Source organism: Cetorhinus maximus, chromosome 11 (genome assembly GCF_964194155.1).
Source record: "Cetorhinus maximus chromosome 11, sCetMax3.hap1.1, whole genome shotgun sequence".
Classification (NCBI taxonomy): domain Eukaryota; kingdom Metazoa; phylum Chordata; class Chondrichthyes; order Lamniformes; family Cetorhinidae; genus Cetorhinus; species Cetorhinus maximus.
In genome coordinates, this window is record NC_135889.1 from 82,414,073 (window position 1) to 82,428,454 (window position 14,382).

The 14,382-nt window shown below is 39.1% G+C and overlaps 1 protein-coding gene across 4 annotated transcripts in view; it reads left to right on the forward strand.

The window, feature by feature from the left end:
• Positions 1–13,913, forward strand: part of nostrin (nitric oxide synthase trafficking) — a 44,319-nt gene extending 30,406 nt beyond the window's left edge. For all 4 annotated transcript variants that reach the window (XM_078552322.1, XM_078552325.1, XM_078552324.1 and 1 more), the window contains 9 exons: positions 1,269–1,394; positions 4,325–4,423; positions 4,556–4,681; positions 5,126–5,234; positions 5,336–5,424; positions 9,416–9,541; positions 10,988–11,222; positions 12,979–13,065; positions 13,359–13,913. In XM_078552322.1, the coding sequence (XP_078408448.1) occupies positions 1,269–1,394; positions 4,325–4,423; positions 4,556–4,681; positions 5,126–5,234; positions 5,336–5,424; positions 9,416–9,541; positions 10,988–11,222; positions 12,979–13,065; positions 13,359–13,495 (1,134 nt within the window). In that variant the 3' untranslated portion in view covers positions 13,496–13,913. The remainder of the gene's footprint in view (positions 1–1,268; positions 1,395–4,324; positions 4,424–4,555; positions 4,682–5,125; positions 5,235–5,335; positions 5,425–9,415; positions 9,542–10,987; positions 11,223–12,978; positions 13,066–13,358) is intronic.
• The last annotated feature ends 469 nt before the right edge of the window (positions 13,914–14,382 follow it).

Below are 14,382 nucleotides of genomic sequence, written 5' to 3' on the forward strand. Positions count from 1 at the left end.
ATGAAAGTATGTAAATATATATATAGCACTTATACTAGTTAAGACCAGGGATATTAACCAGCAAGATAAGATTCTGTGATCCATTGTTAATAGTGGAACCAGTCACAAAACAGCTTGCGAATCCAGATGTTTTCAATGCAATTTGTCCTTTTTGCCTATTTTCTCCTAAATCTCAACTCTGGAATAATTGGAACAAAATCAAGTGTAATTTCAAGAAGTTTGTGCAGAATTATTGATTTCTTAATAAGACATACAATAGAGAGCAGAATTTGTGAAAGACATAATATCTGAAAGTAACCATGATCTCTTCCTACATTTGTGTTTTGTTTGCAACTGCTGATTCTTATCCTATTCCTATGCTTAATACTAAACTGCGTTTGACATTTATATATTTTTGTAAAACCCTGTTATCAGGACTTCATTACTCATCTTTCAGTTGTACCATTTCATAAAGCTAGTGTTGAGAAGATTATGGCACAACATATATATTTTTTGCCTGTTGTCTTCCCCTATTTGTTATATTTTTTTCTCTTTATTAGATTTCCCTTCATGTCATGCAGTGCATTCCACAGGACAGCCAGCCTGGGACATTGACAGTTTATGGAGTAGAAATTCCAATTGGCAAATGTGTGTGTGCTGGTTTTGTGCTGGTGTTAACCCAGTTATTTTAAAACAGTCTAATACATGCATAAAAGTAGTGTACACATGAATGTAGTATGGGTGCTTTAAACATTTGCATGTGAAGTTCATAGATTGGGATTGCATTTCTCATAGCTCTTTACCACCAGTTCCATGAGAATGGTGTGGCTTACTCTTCCAACACTCCCTTCAGGAAGAAGCTCAACTTTTACCCCTAATCACCAAGCGAAGATCAGGAACTGACTATAGGGAATCAACTCTGTAGTGCAGGATTCTGTAAGCCTACAGGCATGTATTTAATGTCAGCGAGTTCTGTTTATTTTATCCAAAAGCAAAATACTGCGGATGCTGGAAATTTGAAATCGAAACAGAAAATACCGGAAATACTCAACAGGTCTGGCAACGCCTGTGGTGAGAGTTAACATTTGAGGTGTATGACCTTTAATCGGAACCCTGATTTGTTTTATCTTTAGTATAATTAATCATTCACCTAACCTGACAGACTATATGCTCTAATGTGAGTTACTCTCCAGTGAAGGTATATTTTTTATACATTGGGCTGTTGTAACCTATTTTGTAAGCAATGTTTGTTGTAACCCATGTTTGTTGTTAATGGTTTGATCCTATAGCTGCTGAATAAACTGAAAAAGTCAACAGAGATACTGACAAAAATTGACCAACGGTACTATGAATTAAACAGGGCTGGTGAGGACATCAGACTAAAGTGGGAGTCCATGTTTGAGCAGTCTTATCAGGCAAGTTAAAGGTATTTGTAGAAAACTATCTTAAAGGTTTGCATGATTTATATAGAGTATTTTTATAAACCAAAGGAAGCTGCTCCTTATAATTTGAGGTAGAAGTTCACTTCTTTCAGATCTAGCAGCAAATGTTGCTAACCTTGTGATAGAAGGTGCTACATAAACATGAGTCAAAAATTCCTTGGGCTAAATTTTACAGGCTCTTGGTGGTGGGATGGCAGGCGATAGGGTGGGGGGATGATGGCTGTAAAATTGGTTGACAAACCAGTGTCACTGTTCCCGGTGCCTAACCACCCCACCACACTTTTAGCAGCGTCAGGTAAGGCGTTGTGCAGCCCGCTTGTCCATGGGGCAATTATGGCCAGTTAAAGGCCTCCTTCCATCGCTGCTGGGTTTTACCTGCAGCGGAGGATGCTGAAGCCAAGAGAACAGCCAGTTCAATGAAACCTAGTGTACTGATGGCCAGGCCAATGAGAGTCCCCGCTAATGTACCCCCTCCCCCACCATGTTTTCCTTCTCCTCTGCCCTGTCCACCACAGCCACCCACACCCCCCTTACCCCCCTCACCAGAGTCTGCCAGGCTTGGCCCTGGCAAAACCGCAGTCTCACCTCAGGTCCGGCTCCATTGCAGCACGCTTCCCTTGGCTACTTATTGCAGTCCCAGCAGTGGTCGCCGCTCCAGGTGGCGCTGCTGGGACCAGAGAACTGTTGGCCATTCTTTGACTAGTAACTCTTGGAGGCAGGACTTTCTCCCTGATGAGGGCGAAAGTCTCACTTCAAGCCAGTTAATGGCCCAATGGCTGTTAAATGTCTGCAAGGTGAACTGGCTAACTAGGGGTGGGCTTGCTCCCAACTTTTGTCTGTGGGTTGGGTGGGGCGGAACCCCCAGCATAAAATTCAGCTCCTTTTAACAAACTCTTTCATCTCCATCACTAGTGATTTGCTATTAAAAATGCAACTTCGGATTAAGTGTGCAATTTTGGAAACAGTAATTTAGCTAATAGGTTGTTAGCCACAGAAAACAGTCAATTTCCCACTTCTTGTTCACTGGAGATTTGTCCCTTCATATAATTATCAGGAAACATGTTTACTCACCAAGAAAGTATTTGCTAAATTTGGCTTGATCTGAAATGCATATATATTTTAGCCACTAAAATGCGAATTGAAAAGCCAAATAATCTGAAAAAGGAAAAACATACAGCTTAGGTGGGGTAGGAACTATCAGACACGGCACTAATAAAATACAGCAAAGGGAATCTTATTAAAATTCCATCTTGGGATATGGACATCACTGGCAAAGCTGGCATTTAAACATAGTTTTAAAAAGGGGTCTTCCATTTAAGATTTGAGATGAGGAGATTTTTTTTCTCTCTGAGGGTCATTAGCCTGTGGAATTCTCTTCCCCAGAGAGCAATGGAGGTAGGGTCATTGAATATTTTTGAAACTGAGTTAGATAGGTTCTTGATTGACAAGGGAACCAAAGGGTAAAGGGAATAGACAGAAAATTAGAGTTGAGGCCACAATCAGGTCAGCTGTGATCTTATCAAAAGGCATAGCAGCCTCGAGAGGCCAAATGGTCTACTCCTCTTAATTCGTATGCTCATATGTATTTATTGCCTACCCTTAGTTGGCCTTGAGGAGGTAGGGGTAAGCTTTCTTCTTGAACTGCAGTAGCCCTGTGGTGAAATCATTTCTACAATGCTGCTAGGTATGGAACTCCAGGATTTTCACCCAGTGACAATGAAGTGAAATGGCAAACATAACGCTAGTTAGGCCACAACAGGAGTACTGTGTGCAGTCCTGGTCATCACACAATAGGAAGGACGTGATTGCACTGGAGAGGGTGCAGAGGAGATTCACCAGGATGTTGCCTGGGCTGGAGTGTTTCAGCTATGAAGAGAGACTGGATAGGCTAGGGTTGTTTTCCTTAGATCAGAGAAGAGGACCTGATAGAGGTATACAAAATTATGAGGGGCATAGATAGGAAGAAACTTTTCCCCTTAGTGGAGGTGTCAATAAGCAGGGGGCATCGATTTAAGGTAAGGGGCAGGAGGTTTAGATGGGATTTGAGGAAAATTTTTTTCGACCAGAGGGTGATTGGAATCTGGAACATGTTGCCTGAGGGGATGGTAGAGGCAGGAACCCTCACAACATTTAAGAAGTATTTAGGTGAGCACTTGAAGCGCCATAGCATACAGGGCTATGGGCCAAGTGTTAGAAAATGGGATTAGAATAGATAGATGCTTGATGGCCAGCATGGACACGATGGGCTGAAGGGCCTGTTTCTGTGCTGTATTTATGACTCTATGACAATGTTAATCACGAGGTGAGTTTCTTCAGTATTCAGCTCAATGTATCTGGAAAATAACTGCAGCTAGTTGGAGGGTGAAATTTTGCTATTTATGTCATAACCTATGTTGTTCTTGTATATCTCTTAATGGCAGATATGGAGAGGTATTAGTAGAGGCCTGTAAACATGTCACCTGAGTGTCTTCTAATTATTCTTCTTTTGTATGGTAGCAGCAAAAAACCAAACCAAATATCAATATCCAAGTCAGATATCCAGGTCTTCTAAATCAGAGAATGGTGTTTGGATGACCTAAACTGGCAAAGGTTTTTTTTTCTTTAAATGCTTTGTTGAAGTGGAGGATTTCTTTAATTTAATCTCAAGGAGATGAATAACTCCAAAATACATACATAGCTGTGATTATCTGTTACTATAGCCAGCAATATATAACTGGAAACATCTGGTATAGCTCATTGTTATAGTACTGTTCCTTTGTTCCACAATTTAAACCTGTCCTCAGTTGTTTCATCAGGTTAATTAATATGGAAAAGCCATCAGATTCTGTGTCTTTATCTGTTGGATTTACATTTAAGTGTCTCAGATCATTGATTATTCATGGTTATTTTCTGCTTTCTAACAGGTAATACATAATTTGGAAGAAGATAAAATAAAGCTGCTATGTGATATCTTGAATAAATACAGCGACCACATCACTTGTTTTGGAAGAACACTTATAGAAGTAAGAATTGTGCCATCAGTACACTTCATTCCAACAATTACATGAAGGACTGTTGTTAAGCAATATCGATGCTTAAGTATTTTTAAATCTGAGTTTATATAATGGAATGAAATACTTTTTTGTTATCTTTAGCGTCAAAAGCAAATTCATGAAACTGTACAAAATGTCAACATTGAGGAAGATATCCAGACATTGCTGGACAACACATCTATTTTATCAGATGAAAACAAAATAGAATTTCTGCTTACAGATTATTATGTAAGTAGATATTTAAATGCTATAATTTTAAGTTATTAAATACTTCACTGTTCATTTGTATGTTAATATAGTACCAAAAGCAAAATATCAAATGCTTGCAAGTTGTCCTATAGTTTTATGTAAACAAAGATTCAAAATAATGTTAACAGGAGTTAGAATATATTAGATAATGGAAGCGCTGGAAGCATGCAACAAGTCAGTTAGCAGCAGAAACATAAATTAATATTTCAATTGGGAGCCTTTGCCTACATTCATATTACTGATTTAGAAGTAATCTGCATTCAGAAAATTTGAAGGAGCATTTGAACACAAAATTGAGTACAGTCCCATTGCATTTCTAATATTATAATAGTGGCTATATATCATTGGCTGTAGAACGCTTTGGGATGTCCTGGAGCTGGTGAAAGGTGCGATATAAACGTAACACCTTTCTCCTTCTAACAGGAAGAAGATAGCAAGAACACAATGGATAAGGAAAGAAGGAAGACTGCACTAACACTGAAACTACAAAGACTTCAAGATGATATAACCAAAGTAAATAAGGATAAAGAAGGTTGGGTTGCACCTTAAGTTTTCTCTAAAAAGACAACCTAATTTAATGTGAATATGTTAGCTTTAAAACTCTAATAAGAAATATTTTGGTTGCTTTTTCAGGGTTAGAGAAGATGATTAGAACACGTTTAAAGAGTCCATCATTTTCAGATCCACAGACTGAAGAAAAAACTGTATCAATGCTGGATGAGGTAAATCACTTACTTATCGTGTTGGCGTTTCAATAAAAGTTAGACTAAGTGGTTCCAAGACTTAACAGAGTGAATAACACCATATAATTATTGGATAAAAGATAATTATAAGTGAAGGAAAAATGTAGGCCTTCTAGTAAATATTGGGAAAATTGTGTTTTTTCACAAGTAAGTCCAAAATACTCTATTTTGAAATGGTTTTAATTTTTGATTCTGTTTACTCACTCCTGGGGCAGAATTTTGCCGACGGCGAGCAGGGGGCGGGGCCCGCTCGCCAACGCGTAAAATGATGCGGGATGACGTTGGGCGGAACCCCCGACGCCATCCTGCCCCATTTAAATTTTCAGTAAGGCGGGGGCACAGCAAAATCAGCTGCGGGTCCGTCGACCTATCAATGGCCAATTGAGGCCATTGACAGGATCATTTAAACAATTAAAGGACCTGCCCCTCCAACCTTAAAGTTGGCGGGTCGGCCAGGAGCCCCGGCAGCAAATAGAAAAAAACATGAAACCTCATCCACCGGCGGGATGAGGTTTCATGTAGGGTTTTAAAAAGTTTAATAAAGTTATAGTGTAAACTATGAACATGTCCCATCTTATGTGCGAAAGACCGCACTCTCGCTTTTGGGGAATCCCCCCTGCCCGCACAGGAAGCGCATAGCGCCTCTCGCCGGACGTCACACTGGGCGGGTCTTAACTGGCCCACCCATGTAAAATGGCGGCGGGGCCTGCTTCTCCAGCGGGGATCAGCTCCCCGTCCACCGGAGATTGGGTCGGGCCTGCCTGACAGGCAGAATATTCTGCCCCTAATGTGATATTACTCACTCAAAACCCATTCATTTATTTAAAGTTAAAATTGGGCCCTACATTTCCCTAAGAACTGTAAAGTTGACAATCCATTCACACTCCACAAATTTACTGTTGGTGTGAAGTTCAAATTGCTAAATTCAGAGTAGGTCAGATGTCAAAGTCTAAACTGAAGGAAGCAGAGTGAGACTACCACTTCCAGGAAGGCTTGGTCTGCTTCATGCCAGTGAGCCTAATAATACAACACAGGAGGCCATTTGGCCCTTTGAATCTGCACCAGCTCTTTTGCAGAGCAATCCAGTTTGTCCCACTTCCCAGCTCTTTCCCCATGTTGCTGTATGTTTTCCCCGTCAAGTATTTATCCATTTCCCTTTTGAAAGCTACTATTGAATTTATATCCACTACCCTATCAGACATTGAGTATCACTTGAAAAAAGAGACATTTTGTGTTTAAGCAACATATTTATACTGTATGAGAAGTGTGCTGATTGGTTGGCAAGTGGACTGATTGGTAAAGGCTTTGTCACTTGCCAACCAATCAGCACTCTCTTCTCATCCAGTATAAAGGTGTTGCTTCCCCTGACATTGGTACTTTCTTGCAAATTGTGCTGATGGGTGCAAGATGAAAAGCTCCGACAAAAAATCTTTTTTCAGAAATACTCCAAGTTCTGTACTATAAAACAACTATTTCTGTCAGACATTGTGTTCCAAATCTTACCCACTCATGTAAACACTTTTTTCCTCATGTTGTGTCTGCTTCTTTTATCGACCACCTTAAATATGTGCACTCCGTTTATTGACCCTTCAACTATTAGAAGCACTTTAAACATTTTCTCTTTATTTTCTTTATCTAGATATTGCAGGAAAACATACTGATCAAATCTCCTCTTAACCTTCTCTGCTGTAGGGAGAACAACTCCAGCTTTTCCAGTCTATCCATGTAACTGTAATCTCTCATCCCTGGAATCATTCTAGTAAATCCCTCTGGACTATCTCTAAAACTTGCACCTCCTTCCTAAAATGTGATGTTCAGAATTGGACACGCTACTCCATCTAAGGCTGATTTAGTGTTTTATGTAGCATAAGTTCTTGGTTCTTTTATACCATGGCTCCATTAATAAAGCCCAGGATCATATGCTTTATTAACTGCTTTGTTAAACTTGACCTGCCACCTTCAAAGATTTGTACACAAATACCCCCAGGTTCTTGTGCCCCTTTAAAATTGTACATTTAGCTTGTATTCTCTCATCCTTTCTATCTAATTATATCACCTGTAAAGAACATTTTTATTTTTTCTTGGACTGTGGCTTTAAATAAAATACCATGGCTGCAGTTTAAAAGAGATCTTCACTGGAGCAGGAAGAAGAAAATCTACAATGTTGCCGTCTCCTGGAACAGTGTGTGCCAGAATGGACAGAATGGTGCTGGACAGGAGACCTGGTTTAAGAGGGAACTGTGTAGCGATGTGTTTTGATTGGCTCCTGACCAGGTGGCCAGGTTACATGTGAGGATAGTGGAGTTGATTAGCTCCTAGCCTGAAAAGAGGGAAGACACGAAACCTCGCTCTCCTGTATTTTGTAAGACTCCAGTAATCCTGCCATAGCAGCTAACTAGTTATTCCTTACATCGCCGTATCCTGGGGCAGCATTTTCCTGTCGGCGAGTGGGGGGCAGGGCCTGCTCACCGACGCATAAAATGTTGCTCGGTGACGTCGGGCGTGCGTCCCGACGTCACCAGAAGTCATTTAGATTTTCAGTTTGGCGGGCACACAGCTGACCTGTCAACGGCCACTTAAGGCCTTTAAAAAAAGCAATTAACCCAATTAGTGGACTTGCCCGTCCTACCTTAAGGTTGGCGGGCAGACAAAGAGCCCAGGCGGCCTTCAGAAAAAACATGAAACCTTATCCATGGGCGGGATGAGGTTTCATGAGGGATTTAAAATGTATATACAATTTTTAAATAAAAGTAATTGACATGTCCCTGCTCATGTGACAGTGGCACATGAGGGGACATGTCAGGAATACTTTTTTCTCCCTTTAATAAAGTTTTCAAACATGAGCCGAGCTCCCTGAGGCAGCACTTTGCTTCAGGGAGATCTGTGCGCTCTTTCGCGCACATGCACCTGCGCAACCCCCGTGACGGGGGGAAACTGCTACCCCTGCTTTCTTTGAGAAGCCCGCCAGGAGGAAAAGGGTAAAAATCACCGGTAGAGACACTAAAAGCAAGTTTCAACCAGAGAACCACAGGCTGCAAGTGATGGGAGACCACCTCGTGTGAGCCACAACAACCTGCAAGGAATTTGGAAGAAACCAATCAAAGTTAACCCATCTAATCCTGAGCTCCGGATTGGTGCTATTGAACTGTTTTATCTCATCCTTAAAATCCATGTTTGTGTGTCTTATATGTGTGTGTGTGTGTTTGTGTATAGGAGTTAAGAAGGGGTAGAGTTTAAGTTGTAGAATTAAAAGTTAGCACTTCATATTTCTCTTTTTGCCACTGGTTATAGACAATGTGTTTAATAAACAGTTATTTACTTATTAAGTTTACAAACCTGGTGCTCGCATTGTTAACATAAATTAAACAGTTAGATAGAATTGGGACAATCTGATGGTCTAATCAAACTTCTCACATTTGTCACAGCTCATGGAACAGTGGGGCTTGATATCACAGTGCACTATCCCCAGTGAGTCGTGACACACCTCATGCTTTTGTGTTGAATATCATGTCATATGTCCGCCCATTCCACCAGTCTGTCTGTCCTCTTGAAGTCTATTACTATATTTCTTATTGTTTACTGTACCTCCAAGTTTTGTGTCATTGGCAAGCTTCAAAATTGTGCCTGTGCCTCTAGTGCAAGTCATTAATGTATATAAAAACATTATTGGTCCGAGTACTACACCCTGGGGAACAGCATTGTGTACCTCCCTTCGTTTCAAAAAACTTATACCCTACACTCTAATTGCATAGTTGATGTGATGAGAAATCATTTCATGGTTATAGTGGGAATATATCTTGAATTTAAAAAGTAGCATTTTTTTTCTTCAGAAGAATGTGGCTAAATTAAAATGGATATCAGAAATCAGTTCATCACAAATTTGAGATCAGAAAACGAGATCATTCCAATGTTATAATTGTTGTACATTTTTCCATTTTAAGAATTATAATAATCCAACTTCTATTCCTAGGCAACACTGAAATTGATTCTCTTGGAATTAAATTTCTACAAAATTACATCAGCTGTGGCGGAACTAGAAGGAAATCTCAAACCATCCCATCCATTAAGTGACAGCATCATTAAATGGAAAGATAAGGTGCATCCCAAGTTTTAAGTTAACTGCACTGTGCTTAGACATTCAGAGTACTTGTCTCCTAATTTCTCTACTTAGCAAAGCTATAATGCCACATGATATCTTTGTATAGGTTCTTTTTGACAAATAAATTGAAAAAAGTGAATTTTAGCTTCATTTAATTTATAAAATAATTAATTATTCAGTATAATTGACTAACCTACATTTTCCTTTGAGGGTCTGGTCAAAGTTGTCAAATCAAAATATTTTCTGAATTTTCTTTTAGCATTAAATTCTCACTTTGCTGGTAATTCATTTTCTGTGCTTAAAAACATAAGTATCAGGAAGCCTGTAAAATACTTTAAATGTATAATTAATTAAATAGTGCTCGGACCAGTGCTATTTAGAATATATAAATGAGTTGGAGCCTGGGATGGAAACTAGTCTAAGTTTGAAAATGCTATCAAATTGGGAATGAGGGTTTCAAACAATGCGGAAGAGGCAAAACCAGATACAAAAGGATTTTTAAAAATTTTTCTTTCTTGGAAGATTGCATTGCTTTTGGGGGTGAGATTAGTTGCTGCAGGGCAGTGGGAAGATTTTATCCCTGATGGTCCAGCCATTATGGTGTGAGGCAGGCTTGATCGACCAGCTGGTCTTTTCTTGCCTGTTGATTTTTGATGTGTTTGTAAGATCTGGATAAGTGGGTCAACAAATGTGAAATATTATTTAATGCGGACAGTTGTAAGTTAATCAAAAAGAAAAGAGAAATAAACAGTGAGAATATAAACTAATGGCTCTAAGCTACAGGGCACAACACAGGAGAGGATTCTAGTGTAAACTCATTCAAGTCAAAATCAGTGTGCAGCATTGTTAAGGAAAGCTAACTGAATCTTGGGGTGTATAGTCAAAGGGATACAGTATAAATCCTAGGGGACAATAATGAGTATCTGTGAGACACTGATAAGAACATGGAGTATAGAGCTGTTCAACGTAATACAAGGATATTGAGGCATTGCAGAAAGGACTTAACTATTAGTGAAGAGAAACAGAATAATTTGAATATTTTTGCAGAAGTGGGATGGTAGCAGACAGATCAGAATCATATCAACACAAAGTTGTTACATTTCTGGGGAGATAGTTACTTTCATGCAGTTATTGTAGCCAGTATCTGACAATGTTATCGGAGATGTCCTGGGAAGTTGCAAAGATCACTTCTGACTTTTGGAACTGCAATCCTGGGGACCATTCTCTCAGTGTAACACTGTACCTTTTGAGTAGGGAACTTTAAGCATCATAATTTCTTTACCAAATCAAAGACTTGAGGGAACAGTAGATCTGAACCTTAAGATATCCTACTGAAATGCATTGGGTTGCATAATGATGGACAACATGTGATGTCACGCTCAAAGTTCCTCAGTTGGTTTAATAACTTTTAATCATTTTTAATTATTAACTTTAATTTGGTAGGATCATCATCACAGTTTGGCACAGGTATCACGCCCTACGAAAATGAAAAATGTGCAGGCTCACAGAACCTTGACAAACTCATTATCTTCAAATAGCAGAAGAGATCACCACAGACACAGCTCCCAGCAGATATCTGAACCCATATACAGTAATCATACAATTAATTCAAATCATTCAGAGCTGGGAGTGGAGCAATCAGAAGAGGATGCAAGCTCAGCGGGCTATCGTAATTTGGGTAAAGAAGTTAATTTTGGTCTAAATGATTGCAAGACTTTTCTGATCAGTTTTATGCAAACTGTGATTTGAATATTGCTGAAAAGAGAGATGTTTCATTTTGCACTCATCAGGACAAATACAAAAATGCGTCGAAGAGCCACACTACGAGCTCAGCTGATTATCTTAAATTGGTTGTTAGTGTAGCTATTAGCACATTCAGGATTGTTCAGCAAGTGCTTCCCAATCACAAAATCACATCTAACAGTAGACAGCACTGATCCTTGTGGTACACCACTCATCACATCCTGGCAATCAGAAAAAGACCCATTTATGCCAAATTTGCTTCTTGTTAGCTAGCTAATCTTTTATCCTTGCCATGTGTTACCCCATATGCCATGAACTTTTATTTTCTGCAATAACTTTTGATGTGGCACCTTATTAAATGCCTTCTGGAAATCTCAGCACAGTACATCCACCAGTTCCTCTTTATCCACACCACATGACTCCTTCAAAGAACGCCAATAAATTGGTTAACCATGATTTCCCATTTACAAAACCATGTTGACTCTGCCCGATTATCTTGAATTTTTCTAAGTGCCCTGCTATAACATATTTAATAATAGCTTATAACATTTTCCCTGTGACAGATGTTAGGCTAACTGGCCTGTAGTTTCCTGCTTTCTGTCTCCCTCCCTTTTTGACTAAAGGAGTTATATTTGCTATTTTCCAATCTAATGAACCTTCCCCAAATTTGCGGAATTTTGGAAAATTAAAACCAATGCATCAACTATCTCACTTGCCACTTCTTTCAAGACCTTAGGGTGAAGTCCATCTGGACCTGGAGATTTGTCAGCCCTCAGCCGCAACAAGGCAAAAAGCTTAGAAAGCATGTCTCCCTTTTCAGCAATATAAGGAAAATGTTATGACATCATTAAGAAAATTTTTATCAATTATAGTGAAATATGTTTGCAGGTAGTGAGTTATGTAAATAAAATATTAGGTTGCCATGTATAGGGTGACCTGTGGTAATTTATAATTTCAGCACTTATCCAAGCATCCTCACTTATGGGCATATTCATTAGATGTGATAGCTATGATATTGCTCTGTATTGGTCAATAAAATATCAATTTCACAGCTCACAATTAACATGTCCAGTTAAAAGATCCTGCCTCCCCTGACTCCATCATCAGGCTAAAAGAAAAGGAAAGCAATAAGATACTATCAAATTTCTGTATAGTAAGCAGAATCAGACACTTGGGAATATGTTCCAAGTTAGTTCAAAGTTTAGGATATCATCACACCTTATGCAGGGTGATGTTTTCCTGTTAATTGTCAGTCTCACTTGACGAGGTGAAGGGGATGAAATTGAATTTTACCAGTAGCTTGAAATATGCTCATTGCAAATTGGCAGTCAATGAAAAAGAAAATGGAGGACAGTTGAAAATGTGCTGCCAAGTCATGGTCAGCAGCACTAAAATGCTCAAAGGCTAGTTTCACACCCCAAAGATTTACACTGGGTGGAATTTGAGTGCCACCAGAAGGGCCTTGAATAGAAGAGGTGTGTGGCCTGCGATTTTCTGGTAAAATGCACGCTACATTTGAGACCCTTTTGATGGAATTAAATTGCAAAGATTTCTACTCGTTGTGTGAAGTCTGATCCAGACATGACAATTTAAACAAGTAGCTTTGTAGGCCAAGGAGAAACATTCATTTATTTGTTCATAGATTGATACCTTTTAAATTTATTTCAAAACATTCTAATTTCATTCTACAGTAGCCAATCCTGTTCAGGAAGTTGGCACATGTAAAGCTCTGTACGACTATCAGGCTGCCAGAGATGATGAACTTAACATGCAGCAAGGTAAGGGCTCTTATCACTGCTATATGGCTGGGATTAACAAGTTTCTGTAATTTCTATGTCATTCTAATTAAACTGATCATTTCTTGATGTCTCCAACAGCAAAGTGCACCTTCACCCATAATAGCATTGAGAAAGACCTCTGCATTTACAGTTAGTTGATCACAGTTTATGCAGTAATGGAAGCAACAGCACTGGGCAGCAGCAACCATCACAGGAGTACTGCAAAAATCAGTAACCATAAAATACTATTTTCTTGGATACAAATTGACTTTCAATTTCTTTTTCCACTGTAGGTGACATACTTATTATTCACAAAAAGGATGTGACTGGATGGTGGTTTGGCAGCTTGCGAGGAAAGAAGGGCATTTTCCCAGCTACCTATGTAGAAGAATTACCCCAAGTGGAAAAAAGCAGCTCATCAGAGGCATAAACAATGCAAACCCTTGGTGTCACTGATTTTTGGATAAAGACAAGGTGGCTTGGCAAAATGCTGAAAAGATGCTGAAGAATTGGATTTCAATACAATGTTGTGGATTTGCACTAGTTAAAAAGTTGATTCATATTTTGGACAAAGACCTTTATAACCTTATGAATATGCTGACATAATTTATGCATGTGTACTAAAAAGTAAACACATTAATGGGCCAGAATTTACTGGAGCCAGCGAACGGATTTGCCTTTCAATTTCTACACGCTTTTACATTGGTGTTACTGTAAATGGAAGTGGGAAACAGCATCCTCTACAGGACATGTGGGATCTATATAAACAAGGCAAGCAACTGCATCTCCTTAACCAATCAGATTGAAGGACAGTGCAGTCTGAAAGCAAAAAAGATTGAATTGAGAGACAGACAAAGAAAAAAATCTCCAATTAAATTCTGAATGAATTAGACAACTTTAAAAGTTAATTTTCAGTAGCAGTAGTACTTTGTCAGTAGACTTACCATGCAATTAAAAAGGGTATTTAGACTGAAATTGACAAGCCCTAACTTTGTGGCATGTTTAGTCTGTATTTACCATGGAAGTACAGAATAAGAATATTATGCTAGTCAACATATTTGAATGGAGGAGCAGACAGCAAGATGTTTTTAAGGAGCTTACTGAGGAGCGGTGCATCATGAATTTTCACATTTAACCATATCAATGTCAGTGCTTAGCTGAAGTTGCTGTGCAAATTGCACATGAATGATAGCAAGTGATGTTAACCTCAGTTACTTTTACAGTAAATAATGGTCCATTACTAACATATGCCTACTCTGAATTCATGAACCCATGGTTCTTAAGTAGAAGGACAGCAGGATTAGTGCAAATCTTTAC